Source organism: Parasteatoda tepidariorum, chromosome 3 (genome assembly GCF_982258835.1).
Source record: "Parasteatoda tepidariorum strain Cologne lab strain chromosome 3, Ptep-v5.0, whole genome shotgun sequence".
Taxonomy (NCBI): domain Eukaryota; kingdom Metazoa; phylum Arthropoda; class Arachnida; order Araneae; family Theridiidae; genus Parasteatoda; species Parasteatoda tepidariorum.
In genome coordinates, this window is record NC_141757.1 from 36,682,192 (window position 1) to 36,706,703 (window position 24,512).

Here is a 24,512-nt window from a genome sequence, read left to right on the forward strand (position 1 = left end):
ATTATTCACTGCTATTTAGAGTGTTTAACATTTTGTTACATTTCTTTTCCTACCTTTAAGCTGAATTCGTACTTGTCCTGATACAAATTATGTTCATATTTGTCCTGATATATATATATACAAGGGGTGATCAAATGAAAAGGTACGAAACGACACGGTGGGTACAAATGTAGACTTTATTCAAAATATACACCATATACAGGCCTGAGTACAACTATCCCACTGATGAACAAGCCTCAGGATTCCATGTTCCCAGAATTCCTGTGACCGTGACGAGACTCACTCAGCGTCGTCATCCGAATATGTCCGTCCGTCGTCATCCGAATTAAGCGCTTCCCTTTCAGATGTTTCTTCAGTGGACCAAACACATGGAAATCGCTGGGCGATATGTCCGGACTGTAGGGCGGATGGTCCAACGTCTCCCACTTGAACTTGGCTAGCGCCATGTGTGTGACTCTGGAGACGTGTGGACACGCGTTATCATGGGGCAGAACCACATCCTCCGTGAGCAGCCCTGGTCTTTTGTTCTTGATGAACCTGTGTAGGCGTCAGAGTGTCTCACAGTACACATCGGAGTTAATGGTTCTTTTGGTGCTTGAGTTTCTGTTCCTCATACGGTTTGCCGCATCATTTGGACGCGGCTTTTGATAAGAGCCTCTGTTCTCTCTAGCGCATGCTCCGATCTCAGTCAGAGATTCCAATCGCTTCCCGAGATGTCTCGCTATGTTCTCCCATGGCGGAATATGCAAATATTTAACTGTTACGTTTTTTCGTTGTTTCGTACCTTTTCATTTGATCACTCTTTGTTTTTATATATATATATTTGTTCAGAACTTATGAACACGCAATTTTTAGAAAATCTACCTAATTTTTAGAAAAAAAATTACTTTCACTAGACAAGAAAAACTAGACTTCTTATCTTCTTGTATCATCTTTTTATTTTATTTAGTATTGATAACTTAAAAATCGAACTGCCTCTTTATTTTCCCCTCAGCAGAATGAATTTTTGCTGAATCAGTATTGGAAGAAAGATTTTCTTCATTAACCCCACCTTTTTTTTTTCAGAATCGTATCTATTTTTGTTATACATACAACTTTTGTCATCATTAGTCAGTGACAGGCATTTGACCCTAAATCCATCTACAGTAGGTGTCTCACTCACAGGCTACTGAAGAGCGAATATTTTAAATAAAAAAACCTTCCTTCAACATCACAATTTCTTTCTTTTTTCCCCATAAAAATAATCATGCTGAACTCCTAAATATGCCTGATATAAAAGCTCTTTTACTAGAAAATATTGCAAGTTTTAAATCAACTGTTATTTTGGTTTCTTTTACAAACGTTTTCTTACAATGTTGTAATAGAGAAGATTTAAATGTAAATATATATTTTTCTTTTTTAAAAGAGGCTGGGGAACCTTTTCCATCTGAGTGACGAATATTTTTTTCCCCAAAGCCTTTCATTTTAAATAATTTTTCATTACCTAAAAATATGAAGTATTGCACTCGATTTTCAGATAGGAAATCAATCCGTTTACTGATTGTTTTATTTAATAAGTTGTGAACAGTCATTAAATCTGTGGATTATTGACTCTTTTTCTTGTATAGTTTTTGATATACCATGCCAACTCCCTTTCACTAAAACAACCAAAAGATTTGATTGTGGCCAATGGAACAAAGCTTGAAAGTTCTACTCCATTAATGTTTATTCAAATTAAATTATTTCTTGTCTCAAAAGACAAACTATATCATTTTAGGGTTTTAATTTGAATCATCTTTCATTGGTAGATAGAAGTACTGGGGAGATATGTTACATTGTTTCAGATAAAATATTTACTCGCCTTACTAGGTATATTGGGGTAAAGGTGAACCATGTGAAAATTGATATTCTCACATGGTCTCAGTATGTCAGGCAGTATAATTTTTTAGTTCTGGTTGAAAAATATATTTTATTGTATTAGAAGTATAATACGAGGAATGATTAGTTAAAAAATATCTAAAATGTGTTGTACAGCCTAAAGAGAGGCTATTGATAATTTGTTAACAAGATATTAATTGTAAAACTTGTAATGAAATTAACACACTCATTTTCTCTGCTGCTTGAAAAAATACAACTAGAACAAAAAATTTCTTCTGTGCATAGTTTTTAAATTATATTCAAGTGTTATTTCATTTATAAATTAAATTTTGTTTGTTATTTATCACATAATTCATCTTGTTAACCATTTAAATGCCAAATTATAAAAGCAAATAACTTGAAATTTGATAAATTCACTACTAAAGAGAATCTGAAGACAATTTCAAGTAATAAAAAAAGAAAAAAAATGTAAAACTTTTTTTTTACATTTCTGTTTGACAGGGGCATTTTATACTAACGGTGGTCAAGATTATTTCAACTGTCATATTTTCGGTCGGAACAAAATGATATCCACTTAGAATATTATGAAAATGTAAAATCTAATTATGAGAAATATATTAATGGTTTCAACTTTTTTAAAGCAGTGGAGCATAATTCATGTGTTTATGATATTTTTACTAAATTGTTTTCTGGTCTAATAATTCTGGTGGCTCATCAAAATTCTTTTTCTAAATCTATTATATAATTAGGCTTTCAGATTGTTTTTTATTTGCTCCTGACTATAGGATTTGATTTTAACATACATAGAACGGAATAACAGGCTCTTATTTATTTTCATCTATGTTTTGCATATCAATTAAAACTCCTGGTTTATCAAGATCTAGATGTAAGTCATCCAAAAGCGAAAAAATTTTCTGTCAAAGTCATTGTTTGTTTTATTGTTATGCATCTCTTGGACATAGTGCAAAGAACAAGCAAAACTTGTAAATGAGACAAAACAGACAAATTTTTTTTAACTTTCTCAGTCGCAAATTTATCATGAAAGTAAAATTTTTTATCTTGAAATCTAAAAATAGAATCTTTGAAATGCCAGTGTTCCAAAAATGAAGCATTTGGTTTTAAATTATTATTCTAAATTTAAAATAAAATTTTGAATTTGATGTCCAACAGGTTATCTCAAAAGCTTGTGAGTGTAGCTTGTATTATAAAAATTGGATTTTTGTTAAATTATATTACAAGCTGGATAAAAATTATATCAAATTTCTAAAATTCATAAAAAATCAAATTATTAATTAAATGGAACCAATCTAAATGCAAAAAATACTTCATGATGAAAATTTTAAATGTATGAAAAAATATTTTTTGGACTTTAATTGCTCATGAAATCAAACATCATATGTTCCATTTTAGAACATCGGCATCTTAATGTTTAAATTCAAAAATCTGTGAATTTTTATTTTATATCTAAGAGAAAAGGCTTTTTACTATTGATGTTGAAAGTTAAAAAGGTAGCAAACCTGATTATAAATTGTTATTGTTCTGTTTGTTTGGCATTGTCTCATTAATGTAGCTTGACTATGCGAAGAGTAATCGGTCGATGTTTGATTTAACAATCCTGCAGTCCTAACGAAGATTGATGTTATATCGTGATATCGCGAGTTCATAGAACAATAGCAAATGCTAATTCATAACTCGTAAATACTGGGTTTATTTTGACAGAAACTTTATTTTTCTATCCCTTTCCTTCAAAATTTTAATTTCGGTTCTAAGCAAGTATGTTAATGCTTTTTTATTGTAAATTTTATAAACATACTTTTACCTTCTTATTCAAGAAAAACTTGCCTATTAAAAGATTAAAATTGTTACTTTTTGTTGCAGTTCATTAGTTTGGCATTAGAAGTGCTAGAGCCATTTGTTTTAGGCATACATTATGTTTGACTTTGTGCAATTTTTTTTTAACTGTACATTTTTAAGGAAGCAAATTTTATGCCTTTTTATTCACTTTGCATTTTATGTAAAATAGTTCAAAATGTTTTATTCTGTCAATAAAATGGACTTTTTTTTTTAATAAAAATTTTTGTTTTCGTTTTCTAGGAAAATAATGCAGGAGAAAGACAGCTAGGGTAAGATGCATTTATTTTAAAATATTATTTTAATTAAATTTCACAAATTTTACGATTATTTGTTTTATGCCTAAACTTTTACCTATTTTAAAAATATTTCACTACATTGAGCACTTAAAAATTATAAGTTTTTATTTTGTTGTTTCTCTTTTACTTTATAAAGTTTGTTAGTAAAATTTTTTCCCCCTACATACCAAAGTTATTTGGAATTAATTTAAATTGTGAAAAATAATTTATATGGAACATTAGCTATAGTATTTACCTGGATGCTTTGGTGTAAAGTTTGATTAAATATATATATATATAAAATTTCTAAATTTTAAAAGCAGGTATAAAAATTGTTTCACTACGATTACTCCATAAGATCGTAATATTTTCAATTAAATTTCCACTTCTTTTTCAAATAGATATTCGCAATATAAATATAGCTTATTTTTCAATAGTATTTTAAGACTTCCTCAAGGCTTAGCAAAAAATATCATTTGTTATTTATAAATTTAATTGTCTTATTTCAATATGTAAAAGCAATAAGAAGCATTATGTTAGTTTTATGCATATAATATTTCATTATTTTTCAGAGAAAGAAAAGTATTTTATAATGAAAGCAAAGAACACAAGGAAAAATCCACTACTAGACCAATACACAAGTCTTCAAGATCAAGAAGCCCAAGCCCTGATGTAAAATCTCCTAAATCAAGTAGTTCACCAGGACCTCGCTCATCTACTAAAGCCTCTCCTGATAAAAAGACATCTAAGAGAATACGTTCACCCATTAATAGACGATCAAAATCACATTCTCCTCCAAGAAAGACTCGTTCACCTCTTTCTCGGCGTACTAGATCCGACCGACATTCTAAATCTCGATCCAGGTCTAGATCCAATCGCAGGTCAACGTCTCTAAGCAGAAATAGAGTTAGAAGGCGATACAGCAGATCTCCGGAATCTCGGTTGCGAAGATCCCGATCTAGAACTAGAGAGGAAAGACCATTGAGGCATCGTTCTTCTGGCGGTAGACCTCCTCCTCGTTCACCTGATCGTAGAGGAGCTTATCGAGGCCGTTATAGTAAAAGTCCTAGTTACCGCGGTAGAGCTAGAGCTGCAGGGAGGACCAGGCATAGTCGCAGTAGATCACCAATACGTAGAAGGAGAAGAAATCGGCGTTCAAGCAGTAGTTCTGGTAGCAGCTCCAGCAGAAACTCTTCTAGTTCAAGAAGTGCTAGTCGAAAAAGAAGAAATGCTCGTAGAGGTGCTAAAGGAAAGGGTAAAAGATCTTCCTCTTCTTCATCCAGCAGTAGTGCAGTGTCCAAAAGATCTGGAAGTGCTTCAACTTGATGAGAATGGTAAGGATAGGGTTTTTAAAATGAATATTGATTTCATTGTCATTTATGGATTCATGCCGACTGTTAAACACCTTTTTCCTGTCATGTTCAATTTTATGCATACGTTCAATTTCCTCATTGTCGTTTTCAGCATCAAATTCAATATTGTTTTTTGTAATGTAACCAATTCTGGTGAATATTGTGTAGATGTTGGACATAAGTTTATATTAATGAAAAATTAAAAATTTTGTTTTATCTGAACAAAATAAGTATTGAGTAATTATTATTATTATTTTTTTTGTGGTAATGAATGATATTTATTCTCATTTATGGATTTACGCCAACTGTTTTGCACCTTCATGTCATTCAATTTTATGCATACAGTCAATTTCCTCCATCATTGTTTTTCTTGTTTCCTATGGCTGTTTGAATAAAATAATTCATTGTTTTTGGCATCAAACTCGATATTGTTTTTTATAATGTTGTGGAACTAATATTGGTGAATATTGTGTAGATGTTTGACATAAATTTCTAATTATCGATTAAAAACTGTAAATTTTGTTGCATTTAAATACAGTTTTTAAAAAATCGCAGAATAAATATTGAGTAACTATTATTTAATTATCTTTGTCTTTTGTGTTAACAAATTAATTTTTTAAAAATGCTTTTAGGGTCACCAACTTCTAAAGAATATGAAAAACTTTCAGAGCATAATTTGCTGATTTTTTTTTAAGGCATCCTACTTTTTAGTATATATTTAGCACACATTTTTTTAACTTGTAAACCTTTTCTTTTTAGTATTTTTTTTTTAAAGTAAGAAGACAAATAACATATTTTTAGATGAACTTATCTGTTCAATAGCAAAATAGTGAAACAATTTTGTAATGCTTTTATAAAGCTTGGTCATTCATCTTTAGGCAAATGAAATTTTATTGTTTGTTAACTTAGGAAATGTATTATTTAAAATTATCTTTTACAACAGAATGCTGTAATTTGAATACCTTGAAGATGGCATAAATAATCTATTTCTAGATTATATATATATATATATATATATATACTACATTGCTTCATTATTTCACTGCTTTTGGCATCCAACTCGTGATTGTTTTCTGTAATGATGTGTAACTAATGTTGGTGAATATTCTGTAGATGGTGGATATAAATTTGTAATTGTTGATTAAAAATTGAAAATTTTGCTTTATTTAATTGATTTTTTTTTAAAATTGCAAATTAAGTATTGTGTAGTATAAGTTCAGAGAGGACTTTGAAAGTGTTTGCATAAAGGGGAGGGGGAGGTTGCAACCAGAGAAGCTCCAGGACTACTTGCAACTTAGCCTGTAATATTTACGTTAGTAATTATTTTGCCTCTTTTCACAGCATTGTTAATTATTGTCAAGGTCTAGAATATTGTGATTATTTAATTAATAACAAAGATTTAAAAAAAAATCTTTTATTTGTTAGTATTATTTTAGAATTATAAAATATACACTACATTCATTAACCATACAAGAGACAATTTGTGAAAATTTAACAGCAAATCCATTAAATTTTATTATTTATCTGAAAAATAACTTTTAATAAGTGATTTCTTTCTGTTTAAGTATCTTTGAATAACTTTAACGTTACAGTTTGTCTTATCACAATTATCTCATTTCCATTAAAGTGATTTATGATTCATATTAATACAACTCTTTTTTATGTTAAGTTAGTGAATCATAGATATTAATTCTATCTAGTTTTTGTAATTACTTCTTGAGGAGTAAAATATTCTTTTACAATGTTATAGATATGATTTTTTTGGAAGATATTGTAAATTTCATTCTAAAATTAAAGTTTTTAATGAAGCAAATGATTGAAAATGAAACTGCTGCAAAAAAGGTGTTTTATTTAAAAATATTTAGCTTTTTCTTACTTCCATTAATAAATTTTATGAATATATGATTCATTATTTTTAGTTAGTACATATTATTTGAAAATTACTATTTGTGTTAATTAAATTTTCTTCGATATATATTTCTATAAAAGATATAATTTTTTTAGGAAACCAAAAATAATATGCATGTAAAAATTGTTTAAATCAAATCTTTTTAGAAAAATTTATTAAATCAACAACCCTGATAATTATGAATTTGAATTTCTGACGAGCATCAAAAACAACTGTAAACTAATTAATATTAATTTAATATTATAACATTGCGAAGAATAATTACTTCTCAGTTTAATTTATTTTGGCCTTGATAATGTTATATATTTTTCTACTATTAATTGCTCAATTTTTAATGTATTTTAATGCTTTCAAAGCGACACACTTAATCTTTAAAAATATTTATAAAATGAAATTCTATCAGGATTTATGTGTAAACATTTTGTTTTAATTTAAAAATTACGTCATATTTCAAAAGACACCCTTTCACAAAATAATTTTTTTTCAACCCTGTGTCAACGAATTTATTTTTCATTAAGTAAATTGCTCTGTGAAATTTAGACTTTCTTCATCTTTTTTATTTCTTAAACATTTTATTTTTATCACATTAGGACAAGATCTGCTATCCCAGTTTTAATACTCAATGTAAATGATATATTTTCATATCATCTAAACAATATGTTGACTACTAGGCAACATATAGTACACAAATCTTCCATAGCATTATAAATAAACTAGTTTTTCTATTGCAAATAATAATTTTGGACTACAGAACATATTCAATAATCATCATGATTAACTACATAAGCTCATTGAATATCATTAAATCAAAATTTGTGAACAAGGATTTCAGATATTATATAAGTACAAAAACACATCTATTATAATGCATTCAAGTAATTTTAATACTTTTCATGCAGAATTAACATGTAACAAAAAAATATCTTGAATAAGGAGCATTTTAGATGCATGTTTATATTAGAATTACAAATAAGTGAAATGAGGTAAATATAAGATAAAAATGCACAGTAAAAATGACATTTTATAATCAGTGGTAAATTGGTTTAGAAATTAGTTTATCAAAGTAGGACTAGATTAATAACTGCAATATAATTATTTACAAAACTCTCAGTTCAAATTTGATTAAGAAATCTGTACAAAAAATTTAATGGTAAATGCTTAGTGAACTAATATTACTTACTAATTATACTTATAAACATTAAGTATAATTACAATAAAAAGATAATGACAATAAATACAATGATAATAGCTGAAAAATGACTGTTCTTTTTTGTTCTCAATTGCCTGTTTCGTTTCAAGCTATGTATTACATACATATATGCCAAAGTAGCTAGGAGGGGAGAAAAAAAAGACAGCTTTATTGTATTTTAGATTTAGAAATAAGTTGTTTTGGTAAATCTGGTTGGTTTTGCCGAAATATTAGTTGTACTGCAAACTGTCAATAACGCGACGATTGTTAAAATTAGAATGTAGAGACCAAGACATTTTGCTCGTTAAACCTGAGTAAGTATTTATTGAAAATAAAAGCTGCAATGTACAGTGTACAAAAAAAAAACCCTAATAACTTTTGATCCAGTTTTCAGATTTCCATGTACAAAGATTCTATTTTAATGGTTATAGTGGCTAAGCTATTAAATAAGCACACTATTTAATTAATGCAGATGATATTTAAATTACAAAGTCAGACACAATTTTTTTATTTTATATAATGAAAAATTGATGTTTCCCTGATTTCATTACTTAAAATGCTGCACAAATATTTCTCTCTATTTAACGTTACTCCTTTGGCTCATTATGATTGCTTCTCGGGCGATGAAAATCCAATCATTTATCAAAAGTTGTTCCATTTCTTATTTTATGCACTGTACAAAACTTAACAAGAAAACGCTTAGAAATGGCTTACTTTATCAATTTACACCAACTAGTTAAACATATGATTCTTTTTTTGAAACTGAATTTAGGCAATTGGTCGACACACATGCAACCCTTATCACGACATAAAAATACATTATCACTAACACCTGCTGATAATAGAAAAGTTTGTGATTTCTCAACAAATTCCTTGTCTTAGAATGAAGAAAATGCTTATTTGTTTCTTATAAATATAGCAGCTTTTTTGATAAATTTTTTAAAATTTTTTATTTGGATTAAACTTAGAGAATTAAATTGATTAAAAGCTATTATTATTTAAATTTAGTTTTCTCTGCATGTAATAATAGAAATAACCCTTCTGAAATTAAATAAAATCAAACTTTAGATAAAATTTTTAGGTTTACAAAAGAATCCATGTTTAAATATGATGTAAAAACTAATGAATTAAAAATTAATTGTGATATAAGGAAAAAAGCTAACAGTTCTTACTTTTACTAAAGTGTTTTAGTATGAATAGTTCTTAAGTCATTGCATATTTTCATAAAAAATATCAAAGCGGAAAAATACTACTGACTGAATAATAACATAGTTTTCTATACCAATTATATATAGTAGGTAACCTATCATTATCTAAATCACATAAAACTAATGATAAAAACTTGTAACAAAGATAAATTTGAATAATTTTTTCTAAAAATTAAACTACCAAAGAGATAATACATAAATCCCTACATCGTGTTCCAAACAAAAAGAAAAGGCTTTTTTTTAATACACTAAAAAACATGAAAGTGAATTATATCTCTAAAAATAAATGCTAAAACTCACTGATCAGAAAAATAATACTGGTTTAGCAATCTGTAGTTTATGTAGATTGCTTTAAATAAATTAATACAGCTATAATGATTTACAACACAATCTTAATTCTTTTTTTGGTTCATTTTACATCCTAGGAACTATCTGTTTTTCAGAAGATAACGGAATAATTTTCAAGAATTAGTTAAAATTTTTCTCGATCACATAAATCTCCACTAAATAAGTAATGAGAGCATCAGTATTTTTGTATGAAAATTACAAATAAATTATTGAATTTGAAATACTATATTTCAAATGTAATTTATATAAATTTTTCAAAATAATAAATCTGACCGATTATTCACATATTCAATATGTGATCAGAAACATCACCCGTGTGCTAGTAATTTCTGAAAATAAAAGAGCAACTAGGCTAAATCATTAAAAAATAATTTAGATCCCAGTAATAGGATAATCAATTTGAGATTCAAATACATCTTAAGAGCTCAGTCTACAGAGATGTTTGTCTACGACTTAAAATTTGTCATAGACTGTTGTTGTAGTAACAAGGATCATGTGGGGAAGGGGGATTGCTGAGGCTACTACGACTTCCAGGACCTGAGAAATCAAGAACAGAGTCCACTTCGGTCATTTGGCGCCATCGAGCCCAAATATCAAGAGTTGATGAATTTGGAGATGACGGTCCACTACTTGATACAAAAGATGGGGGGCCGCTCCATAAAATACCTAAAAAATTAAAAAAATATGTTTTATGTTGGTATTAAATATGCATAATAGAACACAAATTATTTACAGAAGCACAAATAAATTGTCAGGATAGAATATCATCAATAGCTTGATAGCCCAGGGTGGGCCTTGGCCTTCTCAAGAAGTTTTTTCCTTTCTAACCTTTTTCCTGCTAGCGTTTTCTAGTTTTCAGTTCTTAAGACCAAAAGGTCTTTTTTTAGGCCATCTACCCATCTCAAATACGGTCTGCCTTTTTTTTCGTTAGCCAACTGGTCTGGCATTTAAAACTTTTTTTTTGTCATATGGTCTTCATCCATTCTGATAACGTGGCCTGCCCATTTTATTTTTTGCCGTTTGATAATGTCAGGTTCATTATATGAGTGATAAAGCCCTAAATTTGTTCTAAGCCAGACATCATTTTTTTTTTAAATTCCTCCAAAAATACTTCTCAAGACCTTTTTCTTACAGGTGGTACCTAACATAACCTCATCCATACAAGATATGTTAAAATTGATCTTAAATGAGATTTACATAATAAAACTTTAGTTTTTCTATGAACTACATTAAATTTTATATATTTTCAAATTCCATTAAAACATCTATTGGCTACAGTGATTCTTCCTTGTATTTTCATTGTAATATTGTTCCTGTTGTTGATTACAAAACCCAAGTAAATGAAATTGTCAGGATAGAATATACCAAATGAATTATAAAAAGATCCCTGCTACAACATAGTGGTCTATTTAAATGAAAACAGACATTATAATATCAGGTCGTTATAAACATGAATGCACAATAATACCATTGTTGACTCAAACTTGGAACATTCTGATTAAAAATTTCAAGCGTTAAAACAAATTTATTAAAAAAAAAAAAAAAAAAAATGGAAATCGTATTTTTGAAGACATCAGTTAAACAAATAGCAAGTTCCACCATTTCACTTGAGTGTAACAGGGATAACTATCAGGTTGTTAATGATTTAAATGCTGGTTTCAATCACTTGATTATTTAAAGAAAAAGACCAATGCAGGGGTGATTGTGAGCCTAAGTCAAAATTCCGGAAAATTTCTGGAGTAAAAAAAAAAAAAAAAAAGACAGTTTAAATTGAAAAAAATTTAAACAAGGTTCTTTTCCTTTTTCTCAATATTTCTTAGTTTACTTAAAATATACTTAAAATTTTACACACACCTATACCATTTACACATACCTATGATGACCGTGAGAAGTAATTAAAATTTACAAATATGTGCTTCTTGAGTTTATGATTAAAACAACTATTCACTGATAAAAAATGAATATTAATCATGAATATAAGCTTATAAAGTATCGCTCTGGCTCTCCCTTACAAACAAATAAAATAAACTGTGTTTTTAAGTTCCTTCCACCTTTGAAAATTTGATTTCCGGAAACTTCTGTGATCAATGATTTTTTGAAACGTCGATCTCCGGAAACTTCCGGATCACTGTTAGCGAAAAATCCGGAAATCCGGATTTTTTCCGGAGCACAATCAGCCCTGCCAATGTAAATCATTACAGTAAAAAAATTATCAAGATATTTTATCATTTTTACAGTAATCGGATAAAAATAATTTAAACAATCATTAAATAAAATTCTAATATAAATTTAAGCAGGTGGGTTTTTTGTTTTGTTAATATAATATTTTAATTACTTGGTTAGAAGATAGGTAAGTCGAATATTAATTTATTCAGTATATAATGCTTTAATTTTGGGGTATCTTTCAATTTTTATCTTTAGGATATGGGTCCATGTCTTTAATATATTCATTTTCTTTAGGTAAGCTATATTTAGAAGATTATACAATAAAACTGATTAAATTTAATAAAATTAAAATACTACAACCACTAAAATGTTATATAAAAAAATAATAACACCTCAATTCGCCTTAAATCAAATTTTATTCGCAAATACAGAATAATTTAACTAAGAATAAAACTTACAATCTAAAAAAAGAAATTTAAGCTAAAGAAATAGTTGTAAATGTTTCATTATGTAAGTGTTTTATTGTTTACTTTTCTATTTGAAGATATATTTATTTACAAGTGAATAAAACAAGTTTAACCACTGATGTGTCCAGATGATAACAAATGCTGTGTGACTCATACACTAGGCAACTATCACTAACATTAAATGTTATCAAAACGCTATCAGCAGGCAATTACGCCATTGAGATATATTATCTAAAACATGTAGTAAACAGCTCTTCATACATACTTTTATTAAATCATAGATTAGAATTTCGTCATGCTCACACATCTAAAATTTTGTGACCACTTTTACAGGTAACGTAACAATTAATTTGTTTTAAATTATTTTAACAAAATACTCTGACAAATAATAAAATAGCCTTTAAAATAAATTTCAAAGTGTTAAAACATATGGCCCTTTAAAACCCATGTTTTGATTGAAGTGCAAAAATAGCATTCCAAATTATTAGAAATATTAAAATTTACTTAAAAAAATAAATAATAAATGTGTTTTAACAAGTCAGCTTTTAAAAATTATGATTTCTTTAAACATTTAATTGCAATATTTGCATTTAGTAAGAGTTAAAACTATAAAAATTTACTTTAAAATGGACTCACAATTGATAAAAAGTAAGCATTTGAAAATCATTACTTGATTTTTTTTTTTTTTTTTTAATAATTGTAATAATCGTATTCTAGACAGGTTTGAAATTTTAAAATCTATTTAAAAATAAATTCTTTATTGATAAAACATGATATTTTTAATAGTCTTTAAAAATCTTCGGTAGCCTTATTTATTTTCCCACTATATTTGTATAAAGGAAGCGAAAACTAAAATTTATTATATTTCTCCAACCGTCAAACTTCAAAAATAAAAATAAATTTTTTTTCTTCAAAAATCGTAAAAATTTAATCTTTCATAATAACAAGATTATAAAATGATTCACAAAGAGTAGTATTCTAAACATTCATATAAGGGATGAACAAGAAACTTACTAAAAATTGAATACCAATTTGTAAAAAACTTACAAATAATAAAAAAATAAATCCTTCTCTAAGTAAGAATAAAATAAGAAAACTAAATAATAAATTTATTTTAAATAATCTAAGTTTATAATTATAAAATTTATTTATTTATTTTAAATAATCTAAGTTTATAATCATAAAAAAGAAGGCTATTTCCTAAAATAAGTTATAAGTTTATAGAAGATTTAAAAAGAGTTTCAAATATGCAGGTCATACAGGTTTTCTAAATTTTTATATACTTATACAACAATAGAACCTAATATTTACTTAAAAATTTTAAATTCAAACTAGAACTGAACAATGTAATACAATTTTAAAATGGTATTATTATTTTGTAAAATATTAACATTATAAACAAATAAACTCATACCAATGTAAAATAATATTTATTTATTTATATTTTGATAATAAAAATAAAATAATAATGAATATTTAATAAATTTCAGATCAATGAAACATTTTAGATTTATAAAGAGTTTCAGATATGTTATGAAAAAATAAATGTTTCAATATATCTTAACTAGTCTTATGTATATTTTACTCATTCTTGTAATGATTCATTTTTTATTATTACTTTTGTAAAAACAATTTTTTAACAACATGAAACACAATGTCTGTTTTCAAATGATAAAAATTTTTATATATAATTAAAGATTGTTTATTCAAGTTTTTAGTTAAGATCTGTTCTTTAACTTAAGATCTACATTACATAAGTATGGGGTACTCAGTTAAAATTTCAATATCTAGACAAAATTAAAGAAATTTATTGCCAAGAATCTGGCTGAAGTTGTTTTTAACCTTATTACTATGTACTTATAATATCAAGAAAAGGATCCAAATATCTGGCAATGAGTAACATTGATTTTAAATTGATTCAAATACAGTAATTACATTTTTTTAAACATGAAATTATTAATATAAACTTCAGATAACTGAACTGTTTTTCATAGATATAGGGTGAAAGAAATTTTTGAAGTGGCACAAGGCTTTTTAGAGATATATAAATTAAAATGTAATAAAGATTTATGAAAAAGAAAAGAAAAATAATAATTTTTAAAATTTTTTTTGTTTTTATCATTAGAAAAAAGTTAAAAAGCTGAAACAAAATAATGAAAAGATATAATCCTGTCATCAGCTTTCTTTTCTTTGATCCTTTCAGTCTTTATTGTATTATTACTTTATCAACAAATTTTTTAGAGCACTTCTTATGAAACATGCCATACACAAAATGCATGCTCCATTTAAATTAAGTAGTGTAAAAATTATATTTCGTAGGAAATCGATTTTATCGGTAATAATTATAGAAATATTCAAATAAATCTTCGAACATTCACGTAAACATTTATGCTTAAAATTAATCTGAATATATACTTCAGGCTTGAAACATTCGAAAGTTGTTTTCTGCTATGAAACAAAACTTTCTTTACATTAAAAAGTTGTGAGAGCCTCTTTCACCTCTGTTTTTTTCTTTTTTTAAAAAAGAGACGATGATGAAAGCGTTTGTTGAAAATAGTATAGGGATATCCATTTAATAAATTCCTTTATGGATTAAACTATTAAAAATATAAGTTTTTTTTTCTTAAAAGAAAAAAAAACCTTGCCTTCTAAAAACATCATAAAATCTCCCTGAATATTAGGATGTACTTACTATTAGAAGGAGATACAATAGGTAAGGCAGATGGTTGAGATGTGGATGAGTTGCCAGATGAGGCTGATGAAGATGTGGGTAATTTACACATGGTCTGAAGAGACATACGAAAAGAGGCACTGGTCATGCGTTCCAGGAAACTATCCAACTGCTTTAGAGACAGAGCATTATGAAGAGTCTCCAGGGGGCGAATAGTAGGCACATTGCAATAACCATCTATTAAAAAAGATTTAATTACCAGTTTTCCTTAAAGTAATTCAAGAAAAAAAGTATTTCTGATAGTAATGATAAATACTATCAATAAACAAAAAATCAAATTTGGTAAAATAATTTTTTTAATACCAAAGCAACTTGAGAGAAAATTTAAATTGGGAGTCATACATTTCATAGTATTGGCAATTGAGTTATGAATGATGGTAATAAATAGAGATTTTGCAAACTTATGAACAATTTAAAATTTAAAGAATCCATCTTCTTGGCAACATCACTCATTGACCATGACACTGGAGTCTTTTTGAAGTCAGTGGTTGGACCAAAAACTGACTGTGTTCCGAGGCCCCATAATGGAAAAACTAAATATTTGCATTTTCTTATTTAGTTTTTCCATCACGGGGCCTCAAGGCGCAATCAGCTTTTGGTTTAACCACTGACTACAGAAAGGTTCCAGTGTGTCTCTTCATGAAGTGCTGTTTTTGCTAACATACATATCTTTAGAATTTCGTTTTTGATTTCGAACTTTTTATTCTAATTGATTTTTTCTAATATTTATTTCTCAAATGGTACATTAATTATTTTATTTATTGACTAGAATAATTAAATATATAATCGTTAAATCAAGAATATATTGGTGGAAAAAATTAATGTGTTTTGAAAACATAAGCAACAAAATAATAAATTTTTTTAATTGAAGCAAATGAATTACATCCTTATATATACTTTTCTACAAACAGTAAACATTTTTTCATTAGGGTTACAGCAAATCCCTAGCTGTTAGTAAATTTGATTTATATATTTGAATTTTAGAAATACGATTGTTTGTTGACATTGTTATTAAACTTATTTTTTAGCTGTCAGCATTCAAAACTTTCTTAAAAAGTTCTTTTTCTAGAGGTAGTGAAATAAAAATTTTAACGATAACAGTAAGCAGAAATTTCATAAATTTCATCAGCACCTAGAGCCACACCAATGATTATTAGATGGCTTATATACGTTTAAATTAATTTAGTATATTGATGAGCAAGAACCTTGATGGATTGAGAGATTCTTGAATGAATTGAGAATAAAATTACATTAATAAAACACAATTATTCCCATGAGTATACATGGGCATAAATAAATGAAAATTTTCAAGTGGAATTTTAAATTGAAAATTATACTAGCTCTCACTTCCTCTCATACTACAGTAAATAAATATAATAATTTATTTCAAATTCATTACCCGTAGATGAAGGTGGGACTGCATTTTTGAGTTCTGGGGCACTAGAGGATCCACTTATAACAGCAGTACTAAACAAACTGTTCGTTGAACCTAAATAAAAATAAATTTCTATAAACATTTTCAATCATAAGGACAGACATACAAACTGCAAAGCCATATTAAAAATCATAACATGCGCTAGAAACCAAAACAAAGTTGTATGCTTCTCAAATATAGATTATTTAAATAAAAACCATTTTCTATGACGAAATATAAGTATTTATAAACCATTTTGAGTTTTAACCATTTCTACCATCTATGCTAAAAGAAATAATAAAACTCATAGCTTTTTGAAGCAGCAAACTTTTTTAACACAATTTTTTTAATAATTCAAAATAAAAAAAACATGCACTCTCTTTTCAATGAGCTTATTTGTTACTACAAATTACAGAACACAACATTTTAATAGGTTTGATGTAAAATATATACACAGCAGCTATTTGTAAAGTAAAATTATACAGTTCTGCTAATTATATATGAAATTCAACTATTATACCGATATTCACGATGCTGTTGACATTTCAAAAATGTCACCAACCGCTAACTGGCCACAGAATATATCCAGAGTACAATTCATAATATATCTATCTGCTTCAAGAAAGATAAATAATGATGAATGTAAAATGAAATTATTTCACTTGGATTACTTAAAATTTTAAAATATGATAGTTTGAAAAGTTTTTCTACTGTTTCAACAAAACAGAAAATTAGACATGGAAAAAATAATGTAAAATAACATTTAAATTATGATAAATTGATTAATGATTAAATCTTTACTGATTTATTAAAAAATAATATTATGGCTCACATAACCAAAAGGTAAAAAATGAAAAGCAATTATATATATATATATATATATATATATATATATATATATATATATATATATATATATATATATATATATATATATATATATATATATATACTACAACAACAACTATAGCAGACAATTTTTAAATTGAACCAAAATATTCGATTTTGTCAATGAAATATATTTTATGTTAAACTAATAATTGTCCTAAATTTCTTAACCAACCATTTACATTCCAAACCATTTTACATTATTAAATTTTTTTGATTACAATATACATACTGGATAATGATTTAAAGATGAATGTTTATTCTTGTTTGAAAGAAATTTCTGAAAAACCATAATATAGGAACTTAGGATGATATAATAATACTTGAATTGTAAATCATGTCCAAAAAGGTAAAATTTAATTTTTACAGAAACACACAATATAATAGATCTGAAATGAACATTATAAGTAATTTTCATTGTCATAAAATATTCTTAAACATAATCCTAAGTATATTGTATTAACAAAAAAACAATTTAAATTATTTTTAAAATATATTTAATAATTTTTTGCTAAAGGGCAGAATTTTATAGAATTTTTCTACTCAATACATCCTTTCCCATAGCTGGTTTAACAGAAGGAATAATTGCAAAAGCTTATGTCTGATTTCAATCGTAATTAAATACAGCATTGTTTCAAAACAAAATCTATATTAATATGTGATTGCAAAAGTTCTTAACAAATTTAAAACTTAATAATATACATCATGTATTTATAAAACATAACAAGTATTAATAAATTATACATGTTTTTGTTTTACATTTTACAAATCTATCTCTCAAAGATTCACACATTTTTGGAAATTTCTTCTCTCTATAAAAATTGCGAGGTTTTTCGTATTTGACATTTTTTTCCCCGCCATTTAAATTTTTTTGCCAAATACGTGAAAAATTTATGGAATAAAAGTGAATTTCTTCTTTTGAAGTCATAAGTTTTTGAAGTGCCTTTAGATTAACTAAAGACAGAATATGCCTTTTCGATTGATTAAATATGATTGTTTAACTTAGATTTCAACATTAACCCTTTGACATTTACTTTAGTTTCCGAACTCAGCTTGGAATATGATAAGTTAGTTTTTTCCACATGGAAAACAGATTTCCCCATTTGCTATTTATTAGAGATATGGTGCGATTTGAAGCGGAATTTTCTGCACAAGCTCTAGAACCAGCCCAAGTAGCAAATCAGTTAAAGGGTTAATTGTTCATTGTACTTTTCCACAATTTTTTATGGGAAACAATTCTGAAATCTCCCAGGACACATAATAACACTCCTTTTCAAGAAAATATAAGGAATTTACAATCACCTGATGCCTGCAGTTAATGAAAGTAATTTAACTTGTAATAGTTTTTTTTTTCAATTAATGAAATTTTTTTTTAGATAGAACAGATAGAAAAATGTCTTTTTTTAGTTCAATAATTGATTCAAATAATTGATTCATACAAATAATTGATTCATACAAATTCAATAATTGATTCATACAAATCATAAAAAAGTTTAATTTAATGTATAAGAGACTTTCAGAGAGGCAAGCAGTTCATACATCCAAAACGGAATAATGATGATACTTGAAATTTAATTTTTAGTAATAAAAAATGTTAAAAAAAAAAAAAAATTTATAAGGAAAATTAGTATAATTTTTAACTTGTTAATTTTGCTTTTGATTACTTAGATGGAATAAAAAAAAAGTAAGTGGACAATTTTTGGGGTCCCACACAAGAAATTTTATATGAATCAGAATAAGATTATAATAATCATCAATCAAATAATAGAATCAGAATAAGAATAAGATTACAGAACTAGAATAAGATTGGAATAAACAGATATTACAGCAGAGCTTTGAAACAGGAGAGTACTACCTTCTGAAGGTCACTAATATTGTGTAAATGAAATATAATAATGAAACAATAATATAAAAACTGAAAAAGAAAAAAACAAGAAAAATGTTAAGTTGTTTGCTTTTAACAAAGAAATTGGAAAAAGAAATATATATAGTCCTAAATCTCAAATCTTAAGAATTTTTTTTTCCAGGGAAAAAATTCATTGATCACTTTGCCCTTTGAAACATTATCACATGCATAGCAGTCAAATCAATCTACTACTAATTAGGTGAATTATAGATACATTAAAATAAGTTTAGTTTATTACAAATGAAAACAAGTTATCAAAATTACAAAATCAAATAAAAGAGCATGTTTCTTTCCTGGAAATATTTACCTGAAAAGCAGTGAAGTCGAGAAGTGGAGCAAAAATATTTACCATATACTTTGGGAAGGTCTGCAGCGCTACACATTCTCAGGTATGAACTCAGCTGCCCTGGAATTGAATGTCTATGCTGAAAGCTCTCTAAAAAAGCACCAAATATTTTTCTTTTCAAAATTACATTCTGATTTTATAGTAGGTCAATATAAAATTGTAACGAATTAAGAAATTATGATAAAAAAATTATATGATTCTCTTAGTCTAAGAGAAAAATTTGCACAATCTTTGTATAACTTTTGCAAAGATAAATGTTTTGAATATTTTTATTAGGAAATTATCAGGCTAACATTGCAATAATATGACAGATGCTCTATAAACATGGTAATAAAAATACAATCTAATAAATATACTTTAATGTATAGTTAATAAAAACAATATATGAATTTAAAGTAATTCTTAAATAAGGATTAATAAATTTTTAACACTGTAAATTGCATTTAAATTAATTTAGCAAAAGAAATAAAAAATAGTTTTAAAAATAAAATATTCCCCTCCCCCTTCAAATTTGATCTTTTTCACTAACAGAATAAACATGAATAATTTTTTACTCTAGATAACTAAATATTCGCTAAGGAGACTCTCAAAATTTGAAAGTTCTCATGTTAATATTGATATAATTGCCAGATTTTTTATATAATGGGATACCTGCAAGTGACATAGTGGGTTTATCTCGATCCTGATTGGTTGTAGAAATGTGGCATTTGTTTACATTAGCATCTGTTCTCTCTATTCTATTTCGAGTAAGCTAAGCCTGTCAATTATCAATTCTCTTAAGTGACACATTCTATATCCTTACACAAAGATTTCAGTTCTTTCACTCTACATTCTTACTTAACAAAGACAGGCATGAAATGATGTAGAACATAAGCTAATTATGCATCAAAGTTGCCAGGTACACAAAATGAAGATATATCACAGTTACAATAAAATGCATCAACAAATAATAAATCTAAGTTAAGTTAAAGACGTAGATGAGAAAGAATTATATTTCGATAAATTTGATGTTCGATACGCTGCATTTAAGTAACTTTACATTAATTAACAATCTAACTTATTTTGAGAAACTTAGCTCAACTTTAACACACCACTTTTTTTATAAACGATGCTGACGTCATAGGTCACATGTGTGGGTATTTGTGATCTTCTTTTTCTTGAAGATATTAATTAACAATCTAACTTATTTTGAGAAACTTAGCTCAACTTTAACATACCACTTTTTTTATAAACGATGCTGACGTCATAGGTCACATGTGTGGGTATTTGTGATCTTCTTTTTCTTGAAGTGTAAGTACCCAATTGACATGAAATTAATATAATATAGTCTCCCCTCCCTTTTTGCCAGTCTTTATATATAAGTTTTTTAGCTTAAAAATTGATAATTGGAAAAAAACATTGATTGAGATATTTTAATTATTTTAAAATTAGATTTGTAATAGAAATATCAAGTTTAGTCATTTTGACATATTTAAGTTATCAGTCACTTATTTCTTGATTATGCTTTTGAGTTACTATTCATAAGATATATATATATATATATATATATATATATATATATATATATATATATATATATAACATGTGCACCACAGAGCCTTTAAAATTGGATACTAAATTATCTTAAAAAATATGATAGAAAAAAAGTGGAAAAAATTAGTAAAATATTTTTTCAGACAAGTTCTGTAATAATAAGTAATTGAGAAAAGAAAATTTTCCAAAACTGAAAAAGTTTAATATTTTATTAGCAAATTTAGTAACAAATTTTTTTTTTTTTGAACAATAAAAAAACTAAGTTTAACAAAAACAAAAGTTTGCCAGTAACATGATTTTTTTTCTTATTTTACATACCTATAAACTTGTAATAATTTCCCACGTAACTATGTACATATTTAGACTAAGTTATTTATATTAAGTTTTTTTTTTAATTAACTACACCTAAAAAAAATATTATTTATATATGAAATCTTTAAAATATAATCTAAATACACTCCTTATAAGGTTACAGCTTTACTTCATTTATATTGAACTTAACAGGTATTGTAGCTTGTTATCCAAAGATGGTTGAGCATCTCATCTATTCACATAACTTCTTTTTTTATGCATAAAATGACCTTAATTTTACAGAATAGTAATAGGTATCTATATTACATGAAATGCAAATATTGTTCAATCTACTTTAATTGATTGAAGTATTTTAATTGATACAATACTTTTATTTTCATTCTAACAAATAATTCAAGTATAATTTCAAAGATGTTGTAAGGTTTTCAAGATTCATAAAAGAAATAAAATCAACTTATTAAATGACATACCACGACGTTCTTGTAATTTTGTATTTACAGATGATACATCTTCTAAGCTCTGAGTATGAGGACTGTCTATAAAATGAAGACATACAACAAATAAAATTTACTGAATACTGACTAATATACCAAAGATAAATAAAACTTTAATTCAGCTGACATTTCTCTAAATGTGAAAAAAAAACCAAAGCTTTTAAAAAACACTCAAAAAGTACATTGAGAAAAAAATTGATTTTCTAAAAACATTGATTGGTTCATTATAGAATTTATAATCTCAATTTTTTATAACTTCCTACTATAGTTATAGGCATTAGTAAAATTTTAATACTGGTAAAATTTTTAACTGGTTTTTATGGGCATAGTAAAATGAAATATAATACATTAGAAGATTGCCTTTGAATTACACGAGAATTACAACTCTATAATTTTCATCTGATTCTTTGTAAAGATTGCCTATGATCCAAAAGCGAAGCGATTTCATAAAAGTTGAAAAATGGATATTTTTTTAATACACCTTTTGAAGATAAAACAGTGATTATTATATTATGTAAATTACCAATCAGGGCTATGAAAACTTAGTTTATTTAATTTCAATATTTTAAAAGAAATCTTATTAATTCAAATTATACAAAATAGAAATAATAATTAAAAAAAACAATGATTTACGATGCTTCAAAATGCACAAGAGGGAAACCTTGATACATGAGTCGTAAAAATACGAAATTTTTAAAGTAATAAAATATTTTAAAATTTCTTGTAACACATTTTACAAACACATTATTTCATATATAAGCTATGCAAAAAGTATTTGCAACTATTTTTTTTAAAACCTGGTTTGTATTAGGTGCTTTGTACTTGTCATCAAAATTCACTAGTACATAAAAGTGATTTTTTTTTTCATTATGAAATACGAAATGGAATGTGTGAAAATACCAACATATTTTAGAGCTTTAAAACATGTTGGTATAATATAAAAAAACAACATATTTTTTTATACATTATATAATCTTCAACTAATGTGAGAAGGGTATAAAAATAGGTAGTGTCTTTCTTGCTATATGTAAATCAATTATAAGTTTCAAAATTAATTTACAGTGATTATTAGCTATTTGGCATAGAGACTATTAATATCAGCATAATAGTCAATACAAAATCAAATTCAAGAAGCCAATTTGCATCTGGGTCATAGGACACTGAAGTGAGTCAACTATCTCTAGAAGGTAAGTTAATAAAGAAATTAAAATTATATTAAGATTTTTAATTATACATAATATTTTACCTTTGTCTGCTTTCGTTTGTTTACTCTCACTATCAAGACTTCTAGGGCGAGATGAGTCGCTGCTGCTTTTCATTATCACACAAGGCTTATGTGGAAGACCTGAAAAAAAGAATAATTATGTTAAATAAATAACATACAATTCCTTGAAATACATTTAGAATCTGTTGACATAATGACAAACTAGATTTAGTAGTTTGAAGTGCATGCAGTGATAACAGTAGAAGAAACAACAAAAAAGTTCCTTAGCTTTGTCTGCTTAAGTAATCATTTGGGTGCAAGAAGGTATATTTCTTTATGTATGCAGCCAAACACAAAAGGTTTTTTATAAAATTAAAAAAATTAGAGAACTCATTGTTAATAAATAAAATAATAATTTAAATAAAATAATAATTTAAATAAAATAATAATTTAAATAAAATAATGTTAACATAAAAGGGAAACTGATATGTATCACTCCTGTCCTCAATGAGGGTCAAATATTTAAAATAGTTTCAATAAACTGTACAATACAACTGTACAGTAAAACTGTATAAAACTGTACAATAAAATACAGTAAAATCCTATTAATAGAAAAACACAAAATAGCAGGATGAGAGAACATGCTAGTCTGACTCAACTTTCACAGAATTAGAGTTAGCTGTGGGAATTTAATGCTATTGATAAATAGCATTGGGTGGTCATGAGTAAATCACCGCTTTAGTTCATTCCAAACAACGACTTGATTGAAACCCAGAAATAATATTAAACTTTCACTCATAAAATCTTCAGACAGAAAGCGTAATTTTTTTTTCTCCCTATGCAACTTTGCTACAACATTTGAATAAAAAACCTGGTAACTAATTAAATCTATCTTGCAAAAAAGCACACAGTTTCTACCTTAAATGAACTCAGTCTCAACAGTCAAAACAAAGATATCAAAAATAGTTTTATTAACCTTTTCAGAAACTCAGATTGCTCAAGGTACCTTATTTAAGTAAATTAATAATATTGCATAAAAAATAATACTAAAATTGGACA

The 24,512-nt window shown here is 26.5% G+C and overlaps 2 protein-coding genes across 25 annotated transcripts in view; one reads left to right on the plus strand and one right to left on the minus strand.

The window, feature by feature from the left end:
- LOC107445353 (uncharacterized) overlaps positions 1–6,503 on the plus strand; it is a 41,760-nt gene extending 35,257 nt beyond the window's left edge. For all 3 annotated transcript variants that reach the window (XM_016059729.4, XM_016059731.5, XM_043043788.3), the window contains exons 16-17: positions 3,952–3,980; positions 4,559–6,503. In XM_016059729.4, coding sequence (XP_015915215.3) covers positions 3,952–3,980; positions 4,559–5,312 — 783 coding nt within the window. In that variant the 3' untranslated portion in view covers positions 5,313–6,503. The remainder of the gene's footprint in view (positions 1–3,951; positions 3,981–4,558) is intronic.
- A 3,887-nt stretch (positions 6,504–10,390) lies between these two features.
- Positions 10,391–24,512, minus strand: part of l(1)G0196 (inositol hexakisphosphate and diphosphoinositol-pentakisphosphate kinase) — a 66,802-nt gene continuing 52,680 nt past the window's right edge. For 16 of the 22 annotated variants that reach the window (XM_087159086.1, XM_087159081.1, XM_087159080.1 and 13 more), the window contains 6 exons: positions 23,496–23,594; positions 22,226–22,291; positions 19,872–20,000; positions 16,756–16,845; positions 15,318–15,533; positions 10,391–10,658 (listed from right to left, as the gene is read on the minus strand). In XM_087159086.1, the coding sequence (XP_087015212.1) occupies positions 10,456–10,658; positions 15,318–15,533; positions 16,756–16,845; positions 19,872–20,000; positions 22,226–22,291; positions 23,496–23,594 (803 nt within the window). In that variant the 3' untranslated portion in view covers positions 10,391–10,455. The remainder of the gene's footprint in view (positions 10,659–15,317; positions 15,534–16,755; positions 16,846–19,871; positions 20,001–22,225; positions 22,292–23,495; positions 23,595–24,512) is intronic. The other 6 variants (XM_087159075.1, XM_087159074.1, XM_087159076.1 and 3 more) reach the window with 3 other exon arrangements.